This window comes from Sceloporus undulatus, chromosome 2 (assembly GCF_019175285.1).
Source record: "Sceloporus undulatus isolate JIND9_A2432 ecotype Alabama chromosome 2, SceUnd_v1.1, whole genome shotgun sequence".
NCBI classification, from domain to species: Eukaryota; Metazoa; Chordata; class Lepidosauria; order Squamata; family Phrynosomatidae; genus Sceloporus; species Sceloporus undulatus.
The window spans coordinates 22,504,769-22,527,031 of NC_056523.1; the positions used below are offsets into that span (position 1 = coordinate 22,504,769).

General features: G+C 41.6%; 1 protein-coding gene across 1 annotated transcript in view; it reads left to right on the forward strand.

Annotated features, from left to right (window-relative positions):
- Nucleotides 1–22,263, forward strand: part of PLXNB1 (plexin B1) — a 125,775-nt gene that overhangs the window by 53,265 nt on the left and 50,247 nt on the right. The window contains 11 exon segments of the mRNA XM_042451880.1: nt 2,618–2,746; nt 8,131–8,231; nt 12,389–12,521; nt 15,888–15,936; nt 15,939–15,971; nt 15,974–16,042; nt 16,643–16,751; nt 16,870–16,912; nt 16,914–16,982; nt 19,377–20,228; nt 21,388–21,513. Coding sequence (XP_042307814.1) covers nt 2,618–2,746; nt 8,131–8,231; nt 12,389–12,521; nt 15,888–15,936; nt 15,939–15,971; nt 15,974–16,042; nt 16,643–16,751; nt 16,870–16,912; nt 16,914–16,982; nt 19,377–20,228; nt 21,388–21,513 — 1,713 coding nt within the window.

Genomic DNA, 22,263 nt, shown 5'->3' on the forward strand with positions numbered 1-22,263 from the left:
ACACAGATCATAAACTGATACATATGGTAAGAAGGACACTGCCCCAAAGTATGCCCATTGTAAAAAAATTAAAAATAAAATATATTTTTTAAAAACTACACATTTTACCCAAGATCATCCAGTGGGTTGAGTGTGGGTAGTCACACACTCAAATTACTACAAGGCAGGGGTTCCCAACCTGTGCTCCAAGGAGCCCTTAGGACTCTGCATGCACTTCCCAGGTGCTCCGCGGCCACTCCAGGAAAATGAAAGAAATAAAAATTTAATGAAATTAAAGAATAAGAATATATTCTTATATATACTCCTAAATCCTAAACACCATTACCTTGTAAGACATAGGGTAGGCCTCTTAGTGGCTCTGCTATAGAAATAAGGGCTCTGCAAGTCAAAAAGGTTGGGAACCCTTGCTCTACGGTGACCTGACTCGATCATGGTGTTTTCTAGGCAGGATTTATCCAGAGGAGGTTTGCTATTGCCCCTGAGCCTGAAAGAGTGTGGCTTGCCCAAAGTCACCCAGTGGGTTTCATGACTGAGTGGGGAATCAGCCCTGGGCATCAGGGTCCAAGTCTAACACTCAAAGCACTACGCCATATTGGTTCTTACTCTCCTTCATTTTTATCCATGTACAAGTAACCTGGGGCTATTAACACTGGTGTGTGTGCCTGAATTAATGAAAACAGTTGTTGTTATTGTTGTGGTTAACTGCCATCAAGTTGACTTTGACTCATAAAGCCCCTATTAATGTGAGACCTCCAACCAGGTAACTTAGCACTGTCTCAAGGATATGTCACTGAACTGTTATTAAAAAAAGAAAAGAAAAGAAATGCTTGCAATTAAAAAAAAATGTTTTTGAAACGTTTCCTTGTTGAATGGGAAATGGCACTGTAATTCCCATTTTACAGAAATGCTTAAGTATCCCCAAGGGAATTTGTAAATGATCTCTTACTTCTAATCCCATCGTTCACACTAGCATTTTTCTTTCCTGAGGTGAGGTTCTACTGTTGCTTGCCCTGACTTTCCTGTCAGTTTGCACCACTGCAGGTTTTTGATGCTCCCAGGCATGAAGGAATCCTTAACAAGAATAATAATATCCAAAATCTATAAAATAGTAATACCTTTATTCAGCCAACCAAAATGCATCAACAACACCTTGAGAAAATACAAGCCTGTGACTAACATCCTAATTTTATAATTTTTTCCCTCCTGTATGATTCTTAACACTTTTGCCTGATGAAGAAGCCAGTAGAGCTTCGAAAGCTTGCAACATGTATTTTATGCATTTTGGTTTGCTGAATCTAGATATGTTCAACACAGCTGCCCCATATAGGCTAACAAGAAGTAATAGCTTTTTCTTCAACCTCTTGGTCATGGTGCCACCTAGTGGCCTTCCAAAGTGAACACAGGTGGGAGCTATTCCTTGACATATCGTATCATAATATGATTATGCGTGCAGTTATCATAAGTTGGTGATTCCCAAACTTGGATCCCCAGATGTTGTTGGACTTTAGCTCCCAGAAGCCCATTTAAGAAAGAGACTAGTGAGGGATTCTGAGAGGTGGTCTAACAACATCTGAAGTCCCAGGTGAGCTTATTGTTTGAGAGACTACAGTCAGTGCACTTAAGTTGTACTTGCAAGTTTCTGTACAGCATGTGAATAGATATTGCATGGGGCACTTTATTGTCATCGTCATCATCTTTATTTATATCCCTCTTGCTTTGCTCCAATGACTGGGGGTGTATCCACACTGCAGAAATAAAGCAGTTTGACACTATGTTAACTACCATGACTCTATCCTACAGAAACCTGGGATTTGTAGTTTGGCGAGTGCAAATATTAGGGAAACCCATCTGGATGTTTTTATTTAATGCAGTCAAGACCAGTAATCCTCCTCTTTACTTCCATGCTGCTTTACAACCTCCATATTCTTCCATTTCATTTCTTTATTTAAAATTCTTTGGAAGTGTGTGTGTCCATCCCTCTCCTCTGCTCTGCATCATTGCTAGGTTTTAAAGAATGGGAGAGGAGCAAAAAGCAGACAACCCCTCCCCAGAAGGCAGGTCTCTCCCCCTGTCAGCATTCCTATAGCTGGGGAAAGCTGTAGCAGGTACTTGTGAGAGTTTGATGTAAAATAGGGAGAGCCTAGGGGAGCCACTGCCAAAGAGGTGGCAAATCCACTGCTCATTTTCCTGTCATTCCTCCTGCAGCTGTTCTCTCAGTCTTGGATCCTGTTCCTCCATCGGTTTGGTCCTAGCAGAGCTCCTGTGCAATTCAAAGGAGCTGCAGGAGGAACAGTGACAAAATCAATAGTAGTTTTATTGTAAATACAGCTGTGGATCACGCCCCCTCCTGCATCCCTAATGCAAAAGCTAAGGTGCAATTGAATCATAGTTTGACTGACTGTGGCAAAAGAAATGCAGAGATAGCAGATGTAATCATTTGGCACAGTTTTTTATAAATGTATTTATGGGATCATTCTCATCATAGACTCTGTGGTATAGAAATCTGGGTTCCTTTACTACTGAAAAATGAAACAAGGATCTCAAACTGATTAGACCTGTATCACTTTATCTCCCATTCCTCTAATTTCTTTGTCCATTCTGATTTGCTCCCTTGCAGGCCTACCTAGGAGTGATGGGAGACGCCCACCTCTATGCTTCTCAGGTGATCCAGCCCAACGGTGCCGTGAATGGAGACCTCCTTTTTGATCAGCCCAAGGAGCACCTTTATGTCATGACTCAGTCTATGGTGAGAACAACCATACTCCACACCTGTCTAACACAGCAGCACTCTTCACAGTGAGAGGGAAGTGTGTTTGGTTTTGCAGAATAGGCCTGCCTCTGAAGTGGGCCATACGTTGTTAGGAAGGGGTTCCCACTCTTCCAAGAGCTATGTTTCCAACAAACATGTCCCTCACAAAGACTGCTGCCATACTGCAGAAATAAAATAGATTGACACCACTTTAACTGGCATGACTTAATGCTATGAAATTCTGGGATTTGTAATTTTGTGAGACATTTAACTTTCCCTGTCAGAGAGCTCTAGTGCCCCACTAAAGTACAGATTGCAGGATTTCATAGAATTGAGTCTTGGCAGTTAAAGTGATGTCAAACTGCTTTTTTTTTTCCTGCAGTGTGGAAGCAGCCAAAGTCCCTCACAAATAAATTGACCATAGTCTAGGGAAATATGTAGTCAAAATGTGTACATATGCAAATAAGTAATGGACACAGATGAAGTGATATTCTTCTGATTGAGGATGTAAATGTCAGAACTGGCACACAGGGCTGGTCCTGTCATTAGCCAGAGTGGGGCTACCCCCTCAGGCAGCAGATTGTAGGGAGGCAATAGCCATTGTTCTCTGAGCTTTCCCCTGAGCCTCCTGGCCATGGTCATTCTTGGAGGGCAGGATTGTGTATGTATCATACAGCCTGTCTTCTTTCCCTAAAGGAACCTGCTGCTGTTGGGTGTTGTGGAGGATGATATCCCATTACCAGTATTAAGAACTCCAAGTTTTTTCCTGTGGAATGGGAGGCCAATGCCCTCTTGTCTTTCACTTAAGGTAGCAACATATTGTGAGCCTGCCTATTTCCATGATGGTTTAAGCTGGTGATCCTGCTGGTTCTGAAAGTAAAATCATAGAATCATAGGGTTGGAAGAGACCACAAGAACCATCCAGTCCAATTCCTCTGCCATGCAGGAAGACATAGTTGAAGCACTCGCTGCTGATGGCCATCCTGCCTCTATTTAAAAACCTCCAAAGAAGAGGACCTCCACATTTTGAGACAGCATATTTCACAATCAAACAGTTCTTACTGTCAAGAGGTTCTTCCCAATGTTTAGGTGAAATCTCTTTTCCTGTAGTTTGAATCCATTGCTCTGTGTCCTATTCTCTGGAGCAGCAGAAAACAAGCTTGCTCTAATCTCAACGTGACATCCCTTCAAATATTTAAACATGGCTATCATCTTCACCGGTTAAACAAGTGAAAGGTTCAAAGCAAGTTCACAGGTAGACCATTCTCTTTTTGTTACTGGTCTCCAACATTTGGTTGTCAGAAGAAAATTATCTTTGAAAATGAGAGTTAACACTGGTAAAAGCCGGGATGGCCTGGCGCTCCCTCTAACCCAGCCTCTCCAGTCTCTTTTAATTAATCCATGTTTAATGGATTTCTCGTCTTAGGTGAATCTTCTGGCATTCTTAGAATGTTGTGGTCTTCTTTGAACCTTTGGTGTAAATAAAGATGAAAATCCATATCAGTAAGGAAAGGCAACCAAGCTAGGGCAGCCATACTAATATCCCAGAGGGATCATGAAGACCACAGAGTCGAGGAAGAGGAATCCATTCATTCATTCACGGCTCTATTTTGAAATAAAATTTAAAAATAATGCTACAAAATCCAGCAAACATGTAACAGTAAAGTAAGATTCTGAAACGCATGCATACACAGAGAGAGAAACTCATAGTTTGTAATACTTGGTATGTCACTGATAAGCTTGTCAAGCAGCTAGATTAAAACAGCTGAAAGAGAATGAAAGATTGGAGAGAGATAGCTTGTGTGTGTGTGTGTGTGTGTGTGTGTGTTTGTATTTGTATTTGTATTTGTAATTACAAGTGATCATGAGGGGATAAAGAAGTGTGAGTATATGATTGCAGTTAATCAAAAGGTTTGGAGGGATTTCCACATAAGATGTAAGTGGAAATCATGTCGTTCATTTAAAAGTGAGGAATGTCTTGTTTATTTCATGTGCGATGTGAGTTGCACATAATTACATGTGCACTAGCAATTGATTACATGTACAGAATTGCTTAAGAAAGGTCTTTATCATGATCACATTTAAAAGGGGAAACAGCATAGGATTAATTGTAAAACTAGGGTAATGGAACTGGAGTATGGCTCCTAACTGTAAATGCCTTTAGCTTATTCATCTCATTTTATTCCCAACCTATTATTTCCCAGTGGTCTGGCACTGGAGTGATACTCAAACCTGATCAAGCCCATAAACTTTCCAGAAGCATCAACATTAAAATAGGACTGTGATACAGGGGGCACCATCCAGATTAATAGATTTATCTGTATGTGTTGTGCTAAACAATAATATTTTACTACAGGTGTATTATATTATATTAGGGGTGTGTGTGTGTGTGTGTGTGTGTCTGTGTGTCATTTTGTTGTATGTCTTCAAGTAATTTTCGACTTACGGCAACTCTAAGGTGAACTATCATTGCATTTTCTTGGCAAAATTTGTTCAGAGCAAACCACTACACCATGCTCTCTCTCTCTCTCTCTAAAGGCATTTACAGTTAGGAACCATACTCCAGTTCCATTCCCCTAGTTTTACAATTATAATATTATGATACTTGTAGTATACTTCACGACAGCTAATACTATTGCAGATCTGTTATGTTTAAAGGTGCCACATGGCTTTTTCACAGTACGTTTTAAGATAGAAAGGAATCCTGCAGCACCTTTGAGATTAATTGAGAAAAAGGAATTTCTGACATAAGCTTCCAGTTCACCTCATCAGATGCCTGTGATGAAGAATATTCTAGAAATGTCTTTTTCTCAGTTAGTCTCATTCCTTTACAACTTTTTATGCTGATACAGACTAACACAGCTATATCTTTAATAATACATACTGTTTTGATGGCACAGCCTGACATGCCTGCCACTTTGGAAATTAGCAAAATAGGAAACACTTTATATGGTGCCATATATTTATATGCATGCCAGCTGCCCGGAAGTAAATACATATAAAATATATTGTGATCTCAGTTAATTTGGGTTGTGTGTGTATATTTTATTTTACTAGATTTTTTTTTTAAATGCATAAAAATGTTTCAGACAATTAAGAAGGGCTTCCTGATGAAAAGCAGATGACAGGCTAGGAGGAAAAAGAGCCAGCAGATGGGAAATGTCCAATAAGACAAAGAGCTTGCTCTGGCACTGCAGCCTCAGCTATCTCGCCATCTCTCCCAGCCTAATGTCGTTTATCACTGTCTTTTCTTTATGAGCTCTGCACCGGGCTTCCTTTCACGTGATGGTACCCTGCCCAAGCCAGCTGGGAATTTCAGAGGCTCCATCAAATATTTTCACCAGAACTGCTCTCTTCCCAAGCAGTTTCCCCCACTGCACACCCCCACAAAACTCCTCTACCTCCCCAAATAGTGCTGTCCTCTTTCACACCTTTTGGGGTTTTTTTCCCTATCAGAGGCGAAGGGTGGCTGGATTATGTACAGTCGGGTTTATTCTGTACTGTTTAACCAGGACTGCAATGTTTAGCCTATGTTCAACTTTTCAACAATATTTTGATCATTCTAAAAGGTCCTGTCAATAATAAAAAAAACATAAACGGCTAACTTTTAAAATACAAGTACCTTTTAAATTATAAACAACCACCATAATTCCTGTTTTGTGTGTGTGTGTGTGTGTGTGTGTGTGTGTGTTTGTGAAGAGAGTAAGCAAGCAAGAAGGATTCTAGAAGCCTTATTGTATTATTAAACAAACTCGGGAGGCAAATGCATGTTTTTTTCCTCTCCTACCACATGACCTTCATTCTCTTTTGGTTGTAAAAGTGTGGGGGAAGCATTGTAAAAGCCTCATTTTTGCCAAACTGATTATTCCAGCTTGACAAATGAGACAGTTTAGAAGGAAAGACATCATGCGGAGGGAGGAAAAAAAAGCCTTTTTGTTTGTCTGCCGGGTTTGTTTAATACAGTCGCCCCTTTGTTTTTGCAGGGGAACCATTCCAGACCTCCCTACGAAATCGGTTAACTGCCAATATTCAAGCCCTATTGGTGCTCTATTTTAAGTCCCTCCATTTTGCCCTTGCGAGTAAGCGAGGGATGCAAATTTGAAGTCTGCATAAACAGAAGGATGACTTTAATTCAATAAGGCTCTTAGACAGGAAAAGGGAACTGCAACAAGAGAAATTATCTTTTCAGTCTCTTATAGTGCAGTACTCTGTTCAATCCTCCCTCCTCTCCAGTATTCTGTTCTGCTTTCCTCAGGAGTTAGACTGTTGAACATGTTCAGTCCTCTTTGAGCTGTTGAGGGAATTTCCCCATTTTTAGTATTTATTCATACAGGTTTTTAGTACTTCTGCAGACCTTGGGATTTTTTCAAGCCTGGTACCTATTCATTGTGTGAGGGTGATGCCATTTTAGTTTCATAAAGAGCAACATGTGCACCTGAACATTGGCCACAGCGGGAGCAATGTGTGTAGAGAAACATGTACACATACTCTCAAAGGCTTAAATCAGGGATGGGAATCACATATCCCTCAGGTGTTGTTGAACTGCTGCTCCCAGCACTCTGCACCACTGGTCATGTTGGCCAGAACTGCAGGGAATTGCAGTCCAACAATACTGGGTGGGTGAGTCAAACCTAAATCCTCTTGATGGTTTCCTACTAGAGTAGACCCATCGATGGTTAGCTTACCATTGGATACTGAAGAAAGTGTGCTTTTGCACCCATGTTAGAACCATTTTTACTTGCATGCAGAATGAATCATAACTCATTAAATAATAATTTAAAACTCATATTTTTATTTAATACCACTGATGGCTTCTCAACCTGTGTGTGTGTGTGTGTGTGTGTGTTCCTTTAAGTTGCCTATCAACTTATGGCAATCCCCATGAATTTTGTAGGGTTTTCTTAGCCATTGAAAATATGGGTCACACTCCACACCTTCTGAGCACGGTGCTAATAATGAATTATGCACCTTATATCAAATTTCAGGATTGCATAATTTATGTAGTATGTCCCACTCCAAAACACACACACCTGGATTGATTGGAATTTAATGGAGATCACTCAGGAATAACAATAGAGGTTTAATAGATTCCTCAGTAAGAAGGTGTCCAGAATCTCTTTCAAACCACACATATATAGCACTTTAGCAATTTAACCCTATGGCTGCACCCTGCAGAATCCTGGGATGTGTATTCTGGTGAAGCACTAGAACCCTTTAGCAGAGAACTCTAAATACCTCATATTACTACAAATCCCGGGGTCCATAGGATGTAGCTTTAGCAAAGTGCTATAATCACACAATGTGAAACAAATGTGTGTTTGTTTTGGTCCCACTTGACCAACCATTTATTTCTCTCTCTGTCTCTCTCTCTCTTTTTGCAGGTATCCAAAATTCCCATATTTGAATGTTCTCAGTACTCTGACTGTGAGTCATGTTTGGCACCAAGGGACCCATATTGTGGTTGGTGTGTTCTCCAAGGAAAGTAAGAAATCATTTTGATATATCTTGGTATTTTGCTATGTCTTCTTAGGGATACCACTTATAGCCCCAAAACTGAACCTGGGATACACAGCCCTCCTCTTCTTCTTCCTTCTCCTTACTATTTCCCATCTTATCCTAGTTGGGGGTCCAAAGTTCCATACAACTCAGCCATCATCCAAACAAAAAAAAGTTCAGAATAGTTTTTAATCTTAAATTTTGGCCTGTGGGTTATATAAGGGGGAAGGAGTAAAAGCCACTGGCCCATTTTTTTGTGCAAAGAGGATCCTGTACAATTGTTGGGAGCAAAGGCTTACTGACTGTGGCAGCAAGAATGATTTTTGTTTTGCTGTTGCTGGAAATGGTAGTGCTCCTTTGCATCCCTCACCCCAACCTAACAATGTCCTGAAGTAAAGGCCATCATGTTTTGTTTTATTTTCCCCCTCAAACAGTAGCATTAGAACAACTCTGTATCATGGCATAGTGTTGTTCTAACAGGGCATTTGGGGGCAGGAGTGTGGCTGACAATGCTTCCATGAGAGGCTAGGTTGTGGCACCCTCTGGGTTGAGAGGAGGTCAGTGTAGCCCATCCAACAGTGCTGTTACCCACCCTTGCTCTCATTTGCAGGAGTCTCGTACACACATAAAACATTTTTAGAACCTCATCATAACTAAAATTCAGGAAGCAAATTATGAAGTTGCTTTGAATTCTCAGTTTGATTCTTCTTAATAGAAACTGGCAGGATGTCTCTTACATAATTTAGAAAGAGCTAATTAAATACTTACTCCCTGCCTAGCTGTTGCCCAGTTATGGAGGTCGCTTGAGGTCCCCACTCCTGACTCAGTGGTTGCAATCTGTACTTGGAACTTTACAATGATGAGTCAATTAATTGAATAGAGTTTATAACAGCAAAAGAAAAACCATTTCCAAGAAACTTGGGTCCAATACACATTGCAGAAATAATCCAGTTTGAGACTACTTTAACTGCCTTGGCTCAATGCTAGAGAATTCTGAGAACTGTAGTTTTGTAAGACATTTAGCCTTCTCTGTCAGAGAGCGCTCTGGTGCCACAATAAACTACAGTTCCCAGGATTCCCTAGCACTGAATCAGGGCAGTTAAAGCGGTCTCAAACTAGAATATTTCTGCCGTGTTTTTTGGATCTTTATTTCATATATTGAGGAAGTTACAAATCCATGTGGGCTAGACAAGGTAACTGTTACATGGATTTGTAATTGGTTGACTAGCCAAACCCAAAGGGTGCTCAACAATGGCTCCTTTTCATCCTGGAGAGAAGTGTCCAGTGGTATCCCACAGGGCTCTGTCCTGGGCCCAGTGCTATTCAACATCTTTATCAATGACTTGGATGATAGAATTGGGGGCATATTCATCAAATTTGCAGATGACACCAAATTAGGAGGAGTAGCTAATACCCCAGAGGACAGGATCAAAATTCAAAACGACGTGAATAGACTAGAAAGCTGGACCAAAGCTAACAAAATGAAATTCAATACGGAGAAATGTAAGGTACTGAACTTAGGGCAGAAAAATAAAATGCACAGATATAGGAAGGGGGGACACCTGGCTGAATGAAACTACATGTGAAAGGGATCTAGGAGTCCAAGTAGACCACAAGTTGAACATGAGTCAACAGTGTGATGCGGCAACTAAAAAGGCCAATGCAATTTTAGGTTGCATCAATAAAAGTATAGTGTCTAGATCAAGAGAAGTAATAGTGCCACTCTATTCTGCTTTGGTCAGGCCCCACCTGGAATATTGTGTCCAGTTCTGGGCACCACAATTCAAAAAGGACATTGAGAAACTGGAGTGTGTCCAAAGGAGGGCGACTAAAATGGTGAAGGGTCTGGAAACCATGTCCTATGAGGAACGACTCGGGGAGCTGGGGATATTTAGCCTGGAGAAGAGAAGGTTAAGAGGTGATATGATAACCCTGTTTAAATACTTGAAGGGATGTCATATTGAGGAGGGAACAAGCTTGTTTTCTGCTGCTCCAGAGAACAGGACCCGGAACAATGGATGCAAGCTCCAGGAAAAGAGATTCCACCTGAACATTAGGAAGAACTTCCTGACAGTAAGGGCTGTTCGACAGTGGAACACAATCTTTCCTCAGAGTGTAGTGGAATCTACTTCCTTGGAGGTCTTCAAACAGAGGCTGGATGGCCATCTGTCGGGGATGCTTTGATTGAGAGTTCCTGCATGGCAGGGGGTTGGACTGAATGGCCCTTGTGGTCTCTTCCAACTCTACGATTCTGTGATTCTAAGTTTCCCATGTCTGGTTCCCTGGACCCAGAATTATGTGAGAAAGTACCACCCTAATGCTACTGTCACTATATATGCCTACCTGACAACTGATGATAAACCTTGCAGTCTTGTGCAACCTGGGGTCTTGATACCTGAAGGAATACCTTTCTTTTCTTTCTTGAATTATATATTTTTTTCTGCTTAATTTACTTTATATTTCTTCTATATATGTATCTCTACTTACGAGCACATACCCACATCTACATAAATAAATATATCTATACTCACACATGTATACATATATAAATATTTTTATACCCTTCCTATTTTAGCTTTTTTGCTCTTTCTTATTTCCTAATATGTGTTTCTTTCTTATCTCTACACACATAGATTTATATTAAAATATTCAGAACCTTAGAATATTACCCAAATGTCCATACATTCATGATTTGAGACTGTTTTAACATTTTAAATTGTTATTTTTTACTATGCTTTTAAATATCTTAAAAATTGTTTTAAATATTTAAATTACTTCTTACTGTTTTAAATTTTAAATGGTTTAAAAGGTTTAAACTCATTATATAGTGTTGCCTAGTGATCTTACACCATAGAACAGCATATAGACATTTTAATAAATAAAGAAGCACAAAGTGAACAAAGATATTTATAGTAAATATAAACTAATGTTGTGTTTATAAATTCTAGTCTTTCCTTGTGTATTTAGGAAAGTTGGGAAGGAAAGGTTTTAATAATCATTCGTAAAATCTGGTAGCCTACGCATTTTTTAGATATCTTTTTTCTGTATTGTATTCTTGTCTGTTTATTGTGTGCCTTCAAGTAATTTTTTACTTATGGTGACCCTAAAGCGAACCTATCATGGGATTTTCTTGGCAAGTTTGAAGAAACTTGCCAGGTAGTTTGTCATTGCCATCTTCTGAGTCTGAGAGACAGTGACTTGCCCAAGGTCACCCAATTGGTTTACATGGTGGAACTGGAATTCTAATCTTGTTCTCCAGAGACCTAGTCCAATGCTCAAACCACTACACCACATTGGTTCTCATATATATATATATATATATATATATATATATATATATATACTCACCAATATCATTATGATGCAGTTTTATCTAAAATGCTAGATAAGGTTTACAATGTAGATTTTGCTATTTGTAGTGATATCATAGCCACTGTCCAGTGGGGGATTACAGCATCCCAACAGCCACAGGCCTCCTTCTTTTTTATCATGCTCCCTTCCAGTAATAACAGCTGTTCATTTTCTGTCCGATTCCACCAGGGCTTAGGAACTCACAAGGGAATAGAGTGCTAGGACTAAGCTCTAAAGCTGAGGATAGTTTTTGGAGTCCTGGCTGGTTCTGATATACCTGGGCTGGTACAGACTTGTGGTTTATCCAGAGCTTGGAGGTTACTTTTTGGATTACAGCTCCCAGAATCCTTCAGACAGCTGAGACAGTGCCATGCTGACTGGTAGATTCTGGGAGTTGTAGTCTGTCCAAAAGCAAGCATCGCAAGCTCAGCATTGGACTGAGGGGTGAATCTACACTGTAGAAATAATACAGTTTGACACCACTTTAAGTCTTCTCTCTCCATCCTATAGAATCCTGGGATTTGTAGTTTTACAAGATGATCAGCTTTCCCTGCCCAAGAGTGCTAATGCCTCACAAAACTAGAAATCCCAGAATTCTGTAGGGTTGAGCCATGGCAGTTGAAGTGGTACCAAACTGCATTGTTTCTATGGTACAGATGCATCCTAACTGTGCCTCTCGCAACATTAAAACCACTACACCACATTAAAACAAAATGTTTGTTTTCTGTCTAGAGCAATTAAAGATCTTTTTGCTTTTTTCCTGTCTTCATCTATATGTGTGTGTGTCCCCAGGTGCAGCCGTCGCTCTGAATGCTTCAGGTTCCAAGTGAGTGAGCAGTGGCTGTGGGGTTTTAACTCAGCCCAGCAGTGTCTGTCTGTCCAGTCAGTGACTCCAGCCAGCATCAGCAGAGAAGTACAGAAAAATGTAAGCCGTGATGACATGTCAAATCCACTTTGGAGGCTGAGAAATTGTCTTGCAAAGAGCAGCTGCTACTTTCCCTCTGGGGACAGCAGAAGTGTGAGTGACTTTCCCACCACTCATTTTCGTGCTTCCCATTTGTGAAGAGGGAACTTGGAAGTCATTCACACTTCTCGCTGTCAACCCCTTTTGTATAATGTGAAGTTGATCAAAGCTGAAGAGCTGGAAACATTCTGGAGAACTCCCTGGGACAAGGTGGGGAGAAATATATAAGATGGATGTCTATGTCTGTATACACACTGCAGAAATAATCCAGTTTGTCACCATTTTAACTGCCATGGCTCAGTTCTGTGTAATTCTGGGAATTGTAATTAATCTTCTCTATCAGAGCACTCTGATGCCACAACAAATGATTGTTCCCAGAATTCCGTAGCATTGGGCCATGGCATTTAAAATGGTGTTAGACTGGATTATTTCTGCAGCCATAGACATCTACCTTATACATTGTGTAAGTGCAGATAGCCTGCAAGTGTCAAGATTATTTTTATTTACATTATCACCACCAAGGAACATGGTGCTGAACAAAAATAAAACACAATAAAAAGACACAACTTTGTCAAATGTGTAGTTTAATAAAAGAGGAATACAGGGAAGGAAAACAAATAGCATAGTTTCACAAACTGAATATACAAAATTTTAAAAATAACATTAAAACAGAATTCCAAAAGCTTTAGGAAACAAAACAAAAAAGTCATTGAGAATTATAGTGGTGAGAAAAAGTTGGTGAATCCCTTAAGGCTGTCATATAGTTCCAACCTAAACTGTTATTAGATCTTAAACTAATCCATTTGTTTTTGTGTTCCTTCAAGTCATTTCCAACTTATGGCAACCTTAAGATGAACCTATCAAGGAGTTTTCTTGGCAAGTTTCTTCAGAGGGGATTTGCCATTCCCTTCCTCTGAGGCTGAGAGAGTGTGACTCATCCACTAACATCTGGATAATTTCAACCAGAAAGAAGAAACCCTTAAAGTGAACAGAATTTGGCTAACAGTCCCGAAGAATAGCAAAATGAGGACTCAGCAAATGCAAATGGGAAACCACTCAGAGTCAGGGGCTTTTCCAGCAGATAATGATCACCAATTAGCAGACACTAATCCTCTTTTGCATTAGACTCCCAGCCTGAGGCCTGCCATCAACAGAACAATTACACAGGCAAATTACTCCTGCCTCCCCGGTCACACATATATACATACCCAACTCCTTTCCAGGCAAGCATTCCTGAAGATGCCAGCCACAGATGCTGGCGAAACAATCAGGAAGAAACTCACTAGAACATGGCCAATAGCCCGAAAACACCCACAAAAACTGGGATGTTACTCTGGGGCTCTGTGACTTTCTGGATGATGGTTTGTTCTTGGAGATAATTTAGTAGGGCATCTGTTTCTGGATAGAGTGACTGTGGTCTTGAATTTCTCTCATTTGTAGATTGTCTGAGGGTGAGTTGGGGAGTCCCAAACCTTTAATATGATTTGTAACTCTTTCCAGACTGATTAACTACTTTTCTGAGGTCCTCAGAGATGTCTTTGTCCATGGCATGTTGTGTTTCCACACATACTCATTGTTTCCTAATTATGCATTATTGGTTCACAAGATCTGGTTATATAAACTTGATTGAATATTAGAAAAGACTGTTTTTTTAATATACAAAGGCTATCATTTTTTTTAAAAAAATCTCCATAATATCATGAGTTCACAATTATTTTTTTACTTTTTTTGCCACTGTGAAAATGATAATTGAAGGATCATTCTGCATGTATTTGGGAATATTCCAAGATCATAGATCAGCAGGGAAGAAAGGATGAAGCCAAACTAAGGATCAAAAACCCAGATTTGAGTAAGAATTGTGAAGTTGAAAAATAAGATCCAAGAGGTGCAATAATGAAAAACAGGGCTGAAAGATGGGGTAGTAGGAGCAAAGTTGGTGTGTGTGTGTGTGGGTGTTGGGTGCTTTCAAGTTGCCTGTCAACTTATGGTGATCCCTGAATCTCATAGGGTTTTCTTAGGCAAGGAATACTCAGAAGTGGTTTTGCCAGTTCCATCTTCTGAAATATATAGCCTACAGCACCTGGTATTCATTGGCTGTCTCCCATCCAAATCCAACCAGGTTAACCCAGTTTAGCTTCCAAGATCAGACAGGATCGTGTAGCTTAGGGTATTACACTCAGCCAAGTCATGTGTGTGTGTGTGTGTGTTGTGTGTGTGTGGTGTGCCTCAAGCCATTTCTGACTCCCTGGGTTTTCTGGCAGGATTTGTTCATAGGAGATTTGCCATTGCCTTCCTCTGAGGCTGAGAGCATGTGACTTACCCAGGGTCACCAGTGGGTTTCATGGCTGAGCTAGGACAAACCCTGGTCTCCGGAGTCATAGTCCAACGTACAAACTGCTGTGCCACAGGGCTTTAAACGTTGTAACAAGAAGCTTTAGATTCAAGAAAAAGCCAAACAGTCAGTGAAGTAACAATCAAGAGGTGGAGTGACATGTTCAAAACAGCAGGCTAGAAAGATAATCTTAGCAGCAGAATGCTGGGTAGAAACTAGGGGACTTAAATGAGTTAATGGAAGGCGGGTTAAAAGAAAATTACAGTAATCAAGACAAGAAATTACTGAAGCATGAAAGAGAGAAGTAAATTTCAAGTCAAGAAAGAGAAGAGAAGGAACACAGAGAAAGGAAACTTCAAATGTCAACCAAGAGATCTGAAAAGTCACTTTTTTGAACACACAGCACCCAGAACCTTCCCTCGCCAGCATGGCCAATATTTTTTCCAAACTCTGCCAAGTTAAGACTATGATGATCTGGTTCAGTACTGTCTACTCCACTGATAGAGGCTTTCTATGGTTTCAGAGAGGAGTCTTTGCTGGCCTTACTGAAGGTATCAGAGATGAACATGGAACCACTTCAGTATAAAGCATGTGATGCAGCATTGAGTTACATTCCTTCCCCAGAGATAGAGAAGTTCTTTCATATCTGATAAAGATAGAAATAGAGAGAGAAATAGCCAAGGAGACTTGAAATAACAAGGGAATTTTGTTTTAAAAAAAACAATGAGACTCAGATGCTTTCAGAGACTGTGTATTTTTAAAATCCCCCCTACAACTGGGATGCTTAGAAAGGATCGTTCTTCTGTTTTCATGGAAGGTCGCCTAAGAAAATCCTGTGAAATTCATGGGGTCACCATAAACGGACAGGTGACTCCAAGGTGCACACACACACAATATACAACATATCTTATGGGTTATTATTCTTTTTCCTGAAAATGTGAATGAAGATTTTCTTCTGCCATTAACATGCATCTGGGCTATATCTTGATTGGCAGATATTCTTGACTCTTTCGGATTTGCCAGCCCTGCAAGATGGAGAGTCCTATCATGCTTCTTTGAAGACTATGAAAGCCCAGCAGTGCGATGGGATCAGGCATCATGTGTCCCTCACCAGATCCCAGCCATGCACCAATTTTGAAAGCAGGAACAGGTGAGGGCTAGACCAGAGATACAACCACTTGTCTATGTTCAGTTTCCCATAGTATGTCAGGGCTTTATGGGAACTCTGGCTTTTAAAAGTGATGCCCCATAACTTCTCCCTTACCATTTGAGAGAGGGCATGCAGAGGTAATTAGATGTATTTGGAGTAGTGCAGGCTTCTGGAGTGCTTGAGGGAGTGGCAGTGGTATTTTCACGTGTTTGGGGCCCTTTCTGCATAATTTTGGAGCTTAGAAGAAGATCCATGCAACAAAGGAAGATTCATCATTGCCATACATGATGCTGTACAGAAGGTCCCCTCACCCATATGAGAGTGTAGGAAAGTTCATTTGTGAAATGGGCCGCTGCCCTTACCCACTTTATTGGCATTAATACAAGTTTGGTAAAGATGTTTCATCTTGTTTCCTTTTTTCCTCAGTCCCCACCACAACAATCTGGTTCTTGCTTCCTTAATTTTTTCTTATATTTTATCTGCACCAGGGGAAAGACCTGCTCTTTCCAGCCCTTCCTGTCTCTCATTTCTAGATCTGAACTGTGTGAGCAGTGTTTGCTGTTGAAGTGTACCTGAAGGATCCTTTCCTTTCCCATGCAGACCACATAACCATTCAGCTGGGTGGTACGCTTTCGTAGCGTTTCATTGCTTCAACAGCATTCTCTTTCTATGATGGCATGGCAGTGGCGTCTCTGAGGAAATTGGCACCGTAAGTCCATGAGGACAACCTCTCTTTACCAAACCATTCCCTCAACATGTAATGCTTCAGCATTTTTAAAAAATCTGTTGGCCCTCCTCAACAACAGTTCTGCGGTTCTTGTTTTCAGATGCCAGGGGTGTGTGAGCAGCCATTGGGGGTGTAACTGGTGTGGTCCATCAACATCTCTGCACTCATAAAACCATCTGTGAGGAAGGAGCCATTATCACAATGAAAAGGTTTGTCTTTCATACTCACACATCTGCCACTCACTGGTTGAACTGACAGAGGAGTATATCACACGGAGCTTTTTGGTGGTGTTGTGGCTCAGTTCCAGATTACTTCCGAAGTGATTGCACTTCCAAGGATGCGGTTTCATGCATAAACTGACTGTTTTATTAGACGCCATTGATTTCTATGGGAGCGTTTTGCGAATTGCTTCAGCAGTGTTTCTGAAGTCACCCCTCATTTTAGTAAAAAGAGGAAAAAGTGACTCCAGAGAATTCACTTCCAGGCTGCCTTAGATTGCACTGCGATTTGGTCTGGTGTGGAAAAGCACTCCGATGCCACCCCCCTTGCTCCTGCGTCCGCTCCTCATTCCCCTCCTCCTCCTTCATGCCATCTCCTCCTCTGCCAACCAGCCGATCCCATCATCCCCTGCGTCTCCTGCATCCTCCTAGACCCGATCTGCTCCCCTCCTTCAGCCTCCCACCAATCCCATCATCCCCTGCCTTTTTCCAGACCCCGATCTGCTCCACTCCTTCACCTTGCCACCAATCCCAGCACCCTGACTGCTCCTGTATCCTGATCCTGGCCCCAGGGACTCCCAGCGACCTATCCCATCATCCCTGCCTCTCCTTATCCCGATCCTGGCCCCAGGACCCCCAGCGACCTCCCATCATCCCTGACTGCTCCTGCATCCCGATCTGGCCCAGGGACCCCACACGACTATCCCATCATCCCCGCTGCTCCTGCATCCTGATCCTGGCCCCAGGAACCTCCAGCAACCTATCCCATCCCTTGCCTCCTCCTACATCCCAATCCTGGCCCCAGGGACCACCACCGACCTATCCCATCATCCCTGCCTTCTAGACCCCAATCTGCTTCTTTCCTTCAACCGGCCACGATCCTATCATCCCCTGCATCCCCTTCACCTTGATGAAGGATGACAGCTAAGGAGGGGCAGGGAAGGAGGCCAGAGCCCCACTGAGCATGCCCAAGGGTGCCGATTCAATTTGGAACCCTCAAAGTATGCTCTGGTGTGGTAATACAATGTGCACTCACTCCCCTGGCTTGAGTCTGCATCATTTGACTTGCTTGAAATTGAACTGACTTCGCTTGCCCCTCACTTCGGAAGGCAACAGAAAGGCAACGAGGTGTGAAAAACAGTACGTTTTAACCTCAATCCGCATTGTTAGAGAGAGTGACTCTGGATCGGGTGCAAAAAAAATCACGCTTTGCATTGCTAGAAACAGGATGACTGAGGATCTGAGCTGCAAACCCCCCCCCCCCCCGCAATGTGTGATAAGGTCCAGATTTACGTTCAGATTCAGAGGGAGGCCATTTTGCTTCCATGGCAATTCAAACAATGGATGCAAGCTACAGGAAAGAGAGATCTACCCTCAACATTAGGAGGAACTCCTGACAGTAAGGGCTGTTCAACAGTGAAACACACTCCTCGGAGAGTGGTGGAGTCTCCCTCCTTGAGGTCTTTAAGTAGAGGCGTGGATGGCCATCTGTCGGGGATGCTTTGATGAGAGTTTCTTGCATGGTAGGGGATTGGACTGGATGGCCCTTGTGGTCTCTTCCAACTCTACAATTCTATGATTCTAACCTATGTCTCTCTATATGTTGTTGATTCCTGTCAGGAGATTATCACACAGGAGTTATCCCACCCTTGTCCCATCCCTGTCCCACAATTGCATGGGAAGGACTTTCAGACAACGTCACGCAGATCCCATCATTAGCCCATCCGGGAAGCATGAATGACAGCAATCACGCAAAAGTCTTTCAGATGACATTTAACAGATCTTGTCATTGACCCATCATTGAAGCCACCAGATCCCCCCATTTTGGGGGCTGATTTTGGGGCAATTTTTTGCCCCCAAACTACCCAAAATTTCTCAAAAATGCATAAAAAGACAATAGTTTGTTCCTTTAATACCCCCATCCCCCAAACCTCCCCAAGAGAGAGAAGGGAAAAAAACAGCCACAAATCAGTCAGAATGGCAGCCTGAAGTCACATAACATCTCTAGCCCACCAGCTGTGCACAGGAAGGAGAAATAACTCCTAGCCTATATGCAGTTGCCCACCCCTGATCTTCCTATGCCTCTAAAAACTTATAAGGCCTTTTGAGGAAAATGTGGAAAGATTTAATCCCTGTGCTTAGCTCAGCAGTACATAAACCTATTCTAAAGGAACTGAATTTTGTTCCTCTCTTTAATCAGTGACTACCCTCAAGACTATTTTTGTCAAGACTCTCTTATAATGCTCAGATTTAAAATCCAAAAAAAAAAAAAAAGAAAAGAAAAAAGAATCTCTTATAATTGCAAAAAACAGAGTGCAAAGTCCTGGTACTGCTTTGGTCTCATTCTGGTTCTGACAGGTCTCTTATCTGCCTCTTTTCACTCCTCCAGGCTCATATATCAAGCTTCAGTGCATTTCCACCCTCAGCCACTCCATATACAGCAGAATTTCCATCATCTTCTCCAACTATAGCTACTGAGCCCCCTCTCCTCACATTTACACCTGTGGCTACTTCCACCCCCAGTCCTACCACCGAAACAGTTATCCCTTCCACTACTCCACCAACAACTTCTATCAGGACTACCCTGCAGCCAGAAACCCTTGGTCCTACACATGTGCTCTCCACAGTCACCGATGCTGGCACCACGCTGGAGGCAACCACAGGCTCTCTGACACTGGGTCCAACTGAAGTGCCTGCTACTACTAGAACTACCTCTGAGCCTACCTCTAGCAGCCAGCCAGAGACATCTGTCGCTGTGACACACATTACCTCAGAACCAGTCATTGAACCCAAAGACTGGTCAACTGTTTCTTCTTTGACTACCCCTCATAATGCATTGCCAACTACTGTGGAGGCACTAACACCTTTCCCAGATACAGAAAACTCCACAACGCCATCTCCCATCCCAGTGGAGCCCACATCTGCTCTACCAACTCCTTTCAACCCCAATCAGACAGAAAACGCTTCCATCTCTTCCTCTGACCTACCACCAGGAGATCTGGAGACTGATGAACCTCTTTCCAACTTAGACCCAACTATGGGCCTTCAAGACTGGCTACCTCCTGAGGATAGCACCGAATCAGTGGGTTCACTGGCACCAGAGAATGACACATCCTCCATCTCTGCCTCCATCCTTCTTTCAGGTGATGGAGACTCCTCAGAGAGTGATAGCTCTGATTTCCCCAGAATACTGAACCAGGGACTAGACTATCAGTATGATGCTCCTGGATTTCTAGACATGGTAAGTGTCAAACATTACTTCATTGCCAAAGTAAACTACTGCTGCTGTCTATATTCCACCAATCCCTGTGCCATTTCAAATTATTCTGGGAGTGTGCTGCATCTCATCTGAGAAGAACCAAAAAGGATGGGTTGGGTGGGAGATTATGAAAGTTGTAGTTCAGAAAGTAACTTTCCAAATTCTGGGAATATCCTGTCTGTGGAGGAGCCACTGTTGTATATTTCAACTTCAGCTGAACCTGGGATTTTTAACTGGTTGTTTTTGCCTGTTTGGTTCTATATGTTATAAGCAGTAGAATAAATGATTCAAAACAGACAGGAAATGTGGGGATCATTTACAGAATCCAGATCATAGAACTCGGCTTTTCTGGGTGTTGAATTATATAAATATTTTAAAGTACAAAGACTGACCTCCACTGTCTTTACTACTGCTGCTCTTCCCTTGACATATCTCAAATGATAAAGATAGAGGGAATCCAGCTATTCAACAAACATAACCAGTACTTCCCAGCTGTCTGCTGCCATTTTCATTTTCTCAGAATGGCATTATGTCATGAATAGCATTCTGAGGGAAACAAGGTGATGGCCTCCACCCAGGAGGAGTGATTTTTTTTTACCTCTGCTCCCCAAAATATGATTAAGAGCAGTCTGTTCTGCTTGTTTCCTTTCTCTTTTGGCGTGGCCTCCCTCTTCCAACAGACATTTAAACATTTGAAACTTTTAAATGATATTTTTAGCTGAAGGGGAGGGGTTTTTTTTTCAACCTAAATTTTTTTTGGGGGGGAGGTTAAAATTTTATTGATTGATTGATTGATTGATTGATTGATGAAAAAAGGGGATGGAGGCTTCAAGGGGTTAGTGTGGTACCCCTGCCTCTGAGGGATGAATGCAGCCTGCAAACCTCTCCATTTTCACCACTGACGAAGAGCCAACTGTGAAGTCATGCCAAAATATTTAATATGTTTTGAAATGTGGAGTCTTTACAGCATACCCTGGGATAGTCTGGCATCCATGCTTGATGAGGGACACATTTCTAATTTAGTGCTTATTTAGTGCTCTTTTGTTGGTTGGTTGGGTGGGTGGTTGGGTGGGTGGGAGGGAGGGAAAACGAATTGTATATGAAACCTCTCACGGTCCTCTGCCTGTTTGTGGACTTTCAGAATGAGGAGTTCAACTGGGGACCAGAAGCATGCCCCTGTGTGAGGGGAATTCAGGGGTCTTCTCTGATGCCAGTCAATGTGCAGAGGAAGATAACACTGATAGGGAGAAACTTTCATCTCTATCAGGTAAGACTTTGGCACCAGTGGCTGCTCAGATATGACTGTGGAGAGCATTTGAAGAAATGTATTTTGAGGATATTCACTGAAAAGCTTGTTAGAAAAACTCTTTGTTATGGGTGATGTCTCGTGCTGCCGGTGGTTTGAACTGGTCCCAACTGGAACAGATGCAGTCTTCTCTGGAACTCAGGAACAAAGTAACTTCAACACAGATTTTTCACTCAAATGAGGGTTTATTGACTTTGTTGCTATTTACACATTCACAGCAGACTACTATACATCTATTCTCTTTCAGAGTCCATGCTAGAAGAAAAAACTTGAATATGGCATCAGTCTTTGTTCTCTCAAAAGATCAACCTTTCCCCAAGTGGACACACCTCTTTCCCATGAAGTCACCATACTACACAAGAACATAACAATAATACATTTTGTTTATATTATGTCTCAGCATATGTCCTTGAAGACTTGTTAATAAATAATAATAATAATAAATTGTTTATTTATTGACCGCTTTTCCCAAGATCAAAGCGGTGTACAACATGTAAGATAAATACATAACAACCAATGACATATTTAAAAATTTGGGAAATATTAAAATAGCTTACAGTCTAAAATCAAATATTTACAACATGCAATTCGGCAATTATTAAGATTCCGGTATATATACAGCATAAACAATTGTGGGGGGAAACTTATTACAAGGAGTTAGGAGGGTACGCTTGAAGGAAGAGGTAGGTTTTTAATGCCTTTTTAAAGGCT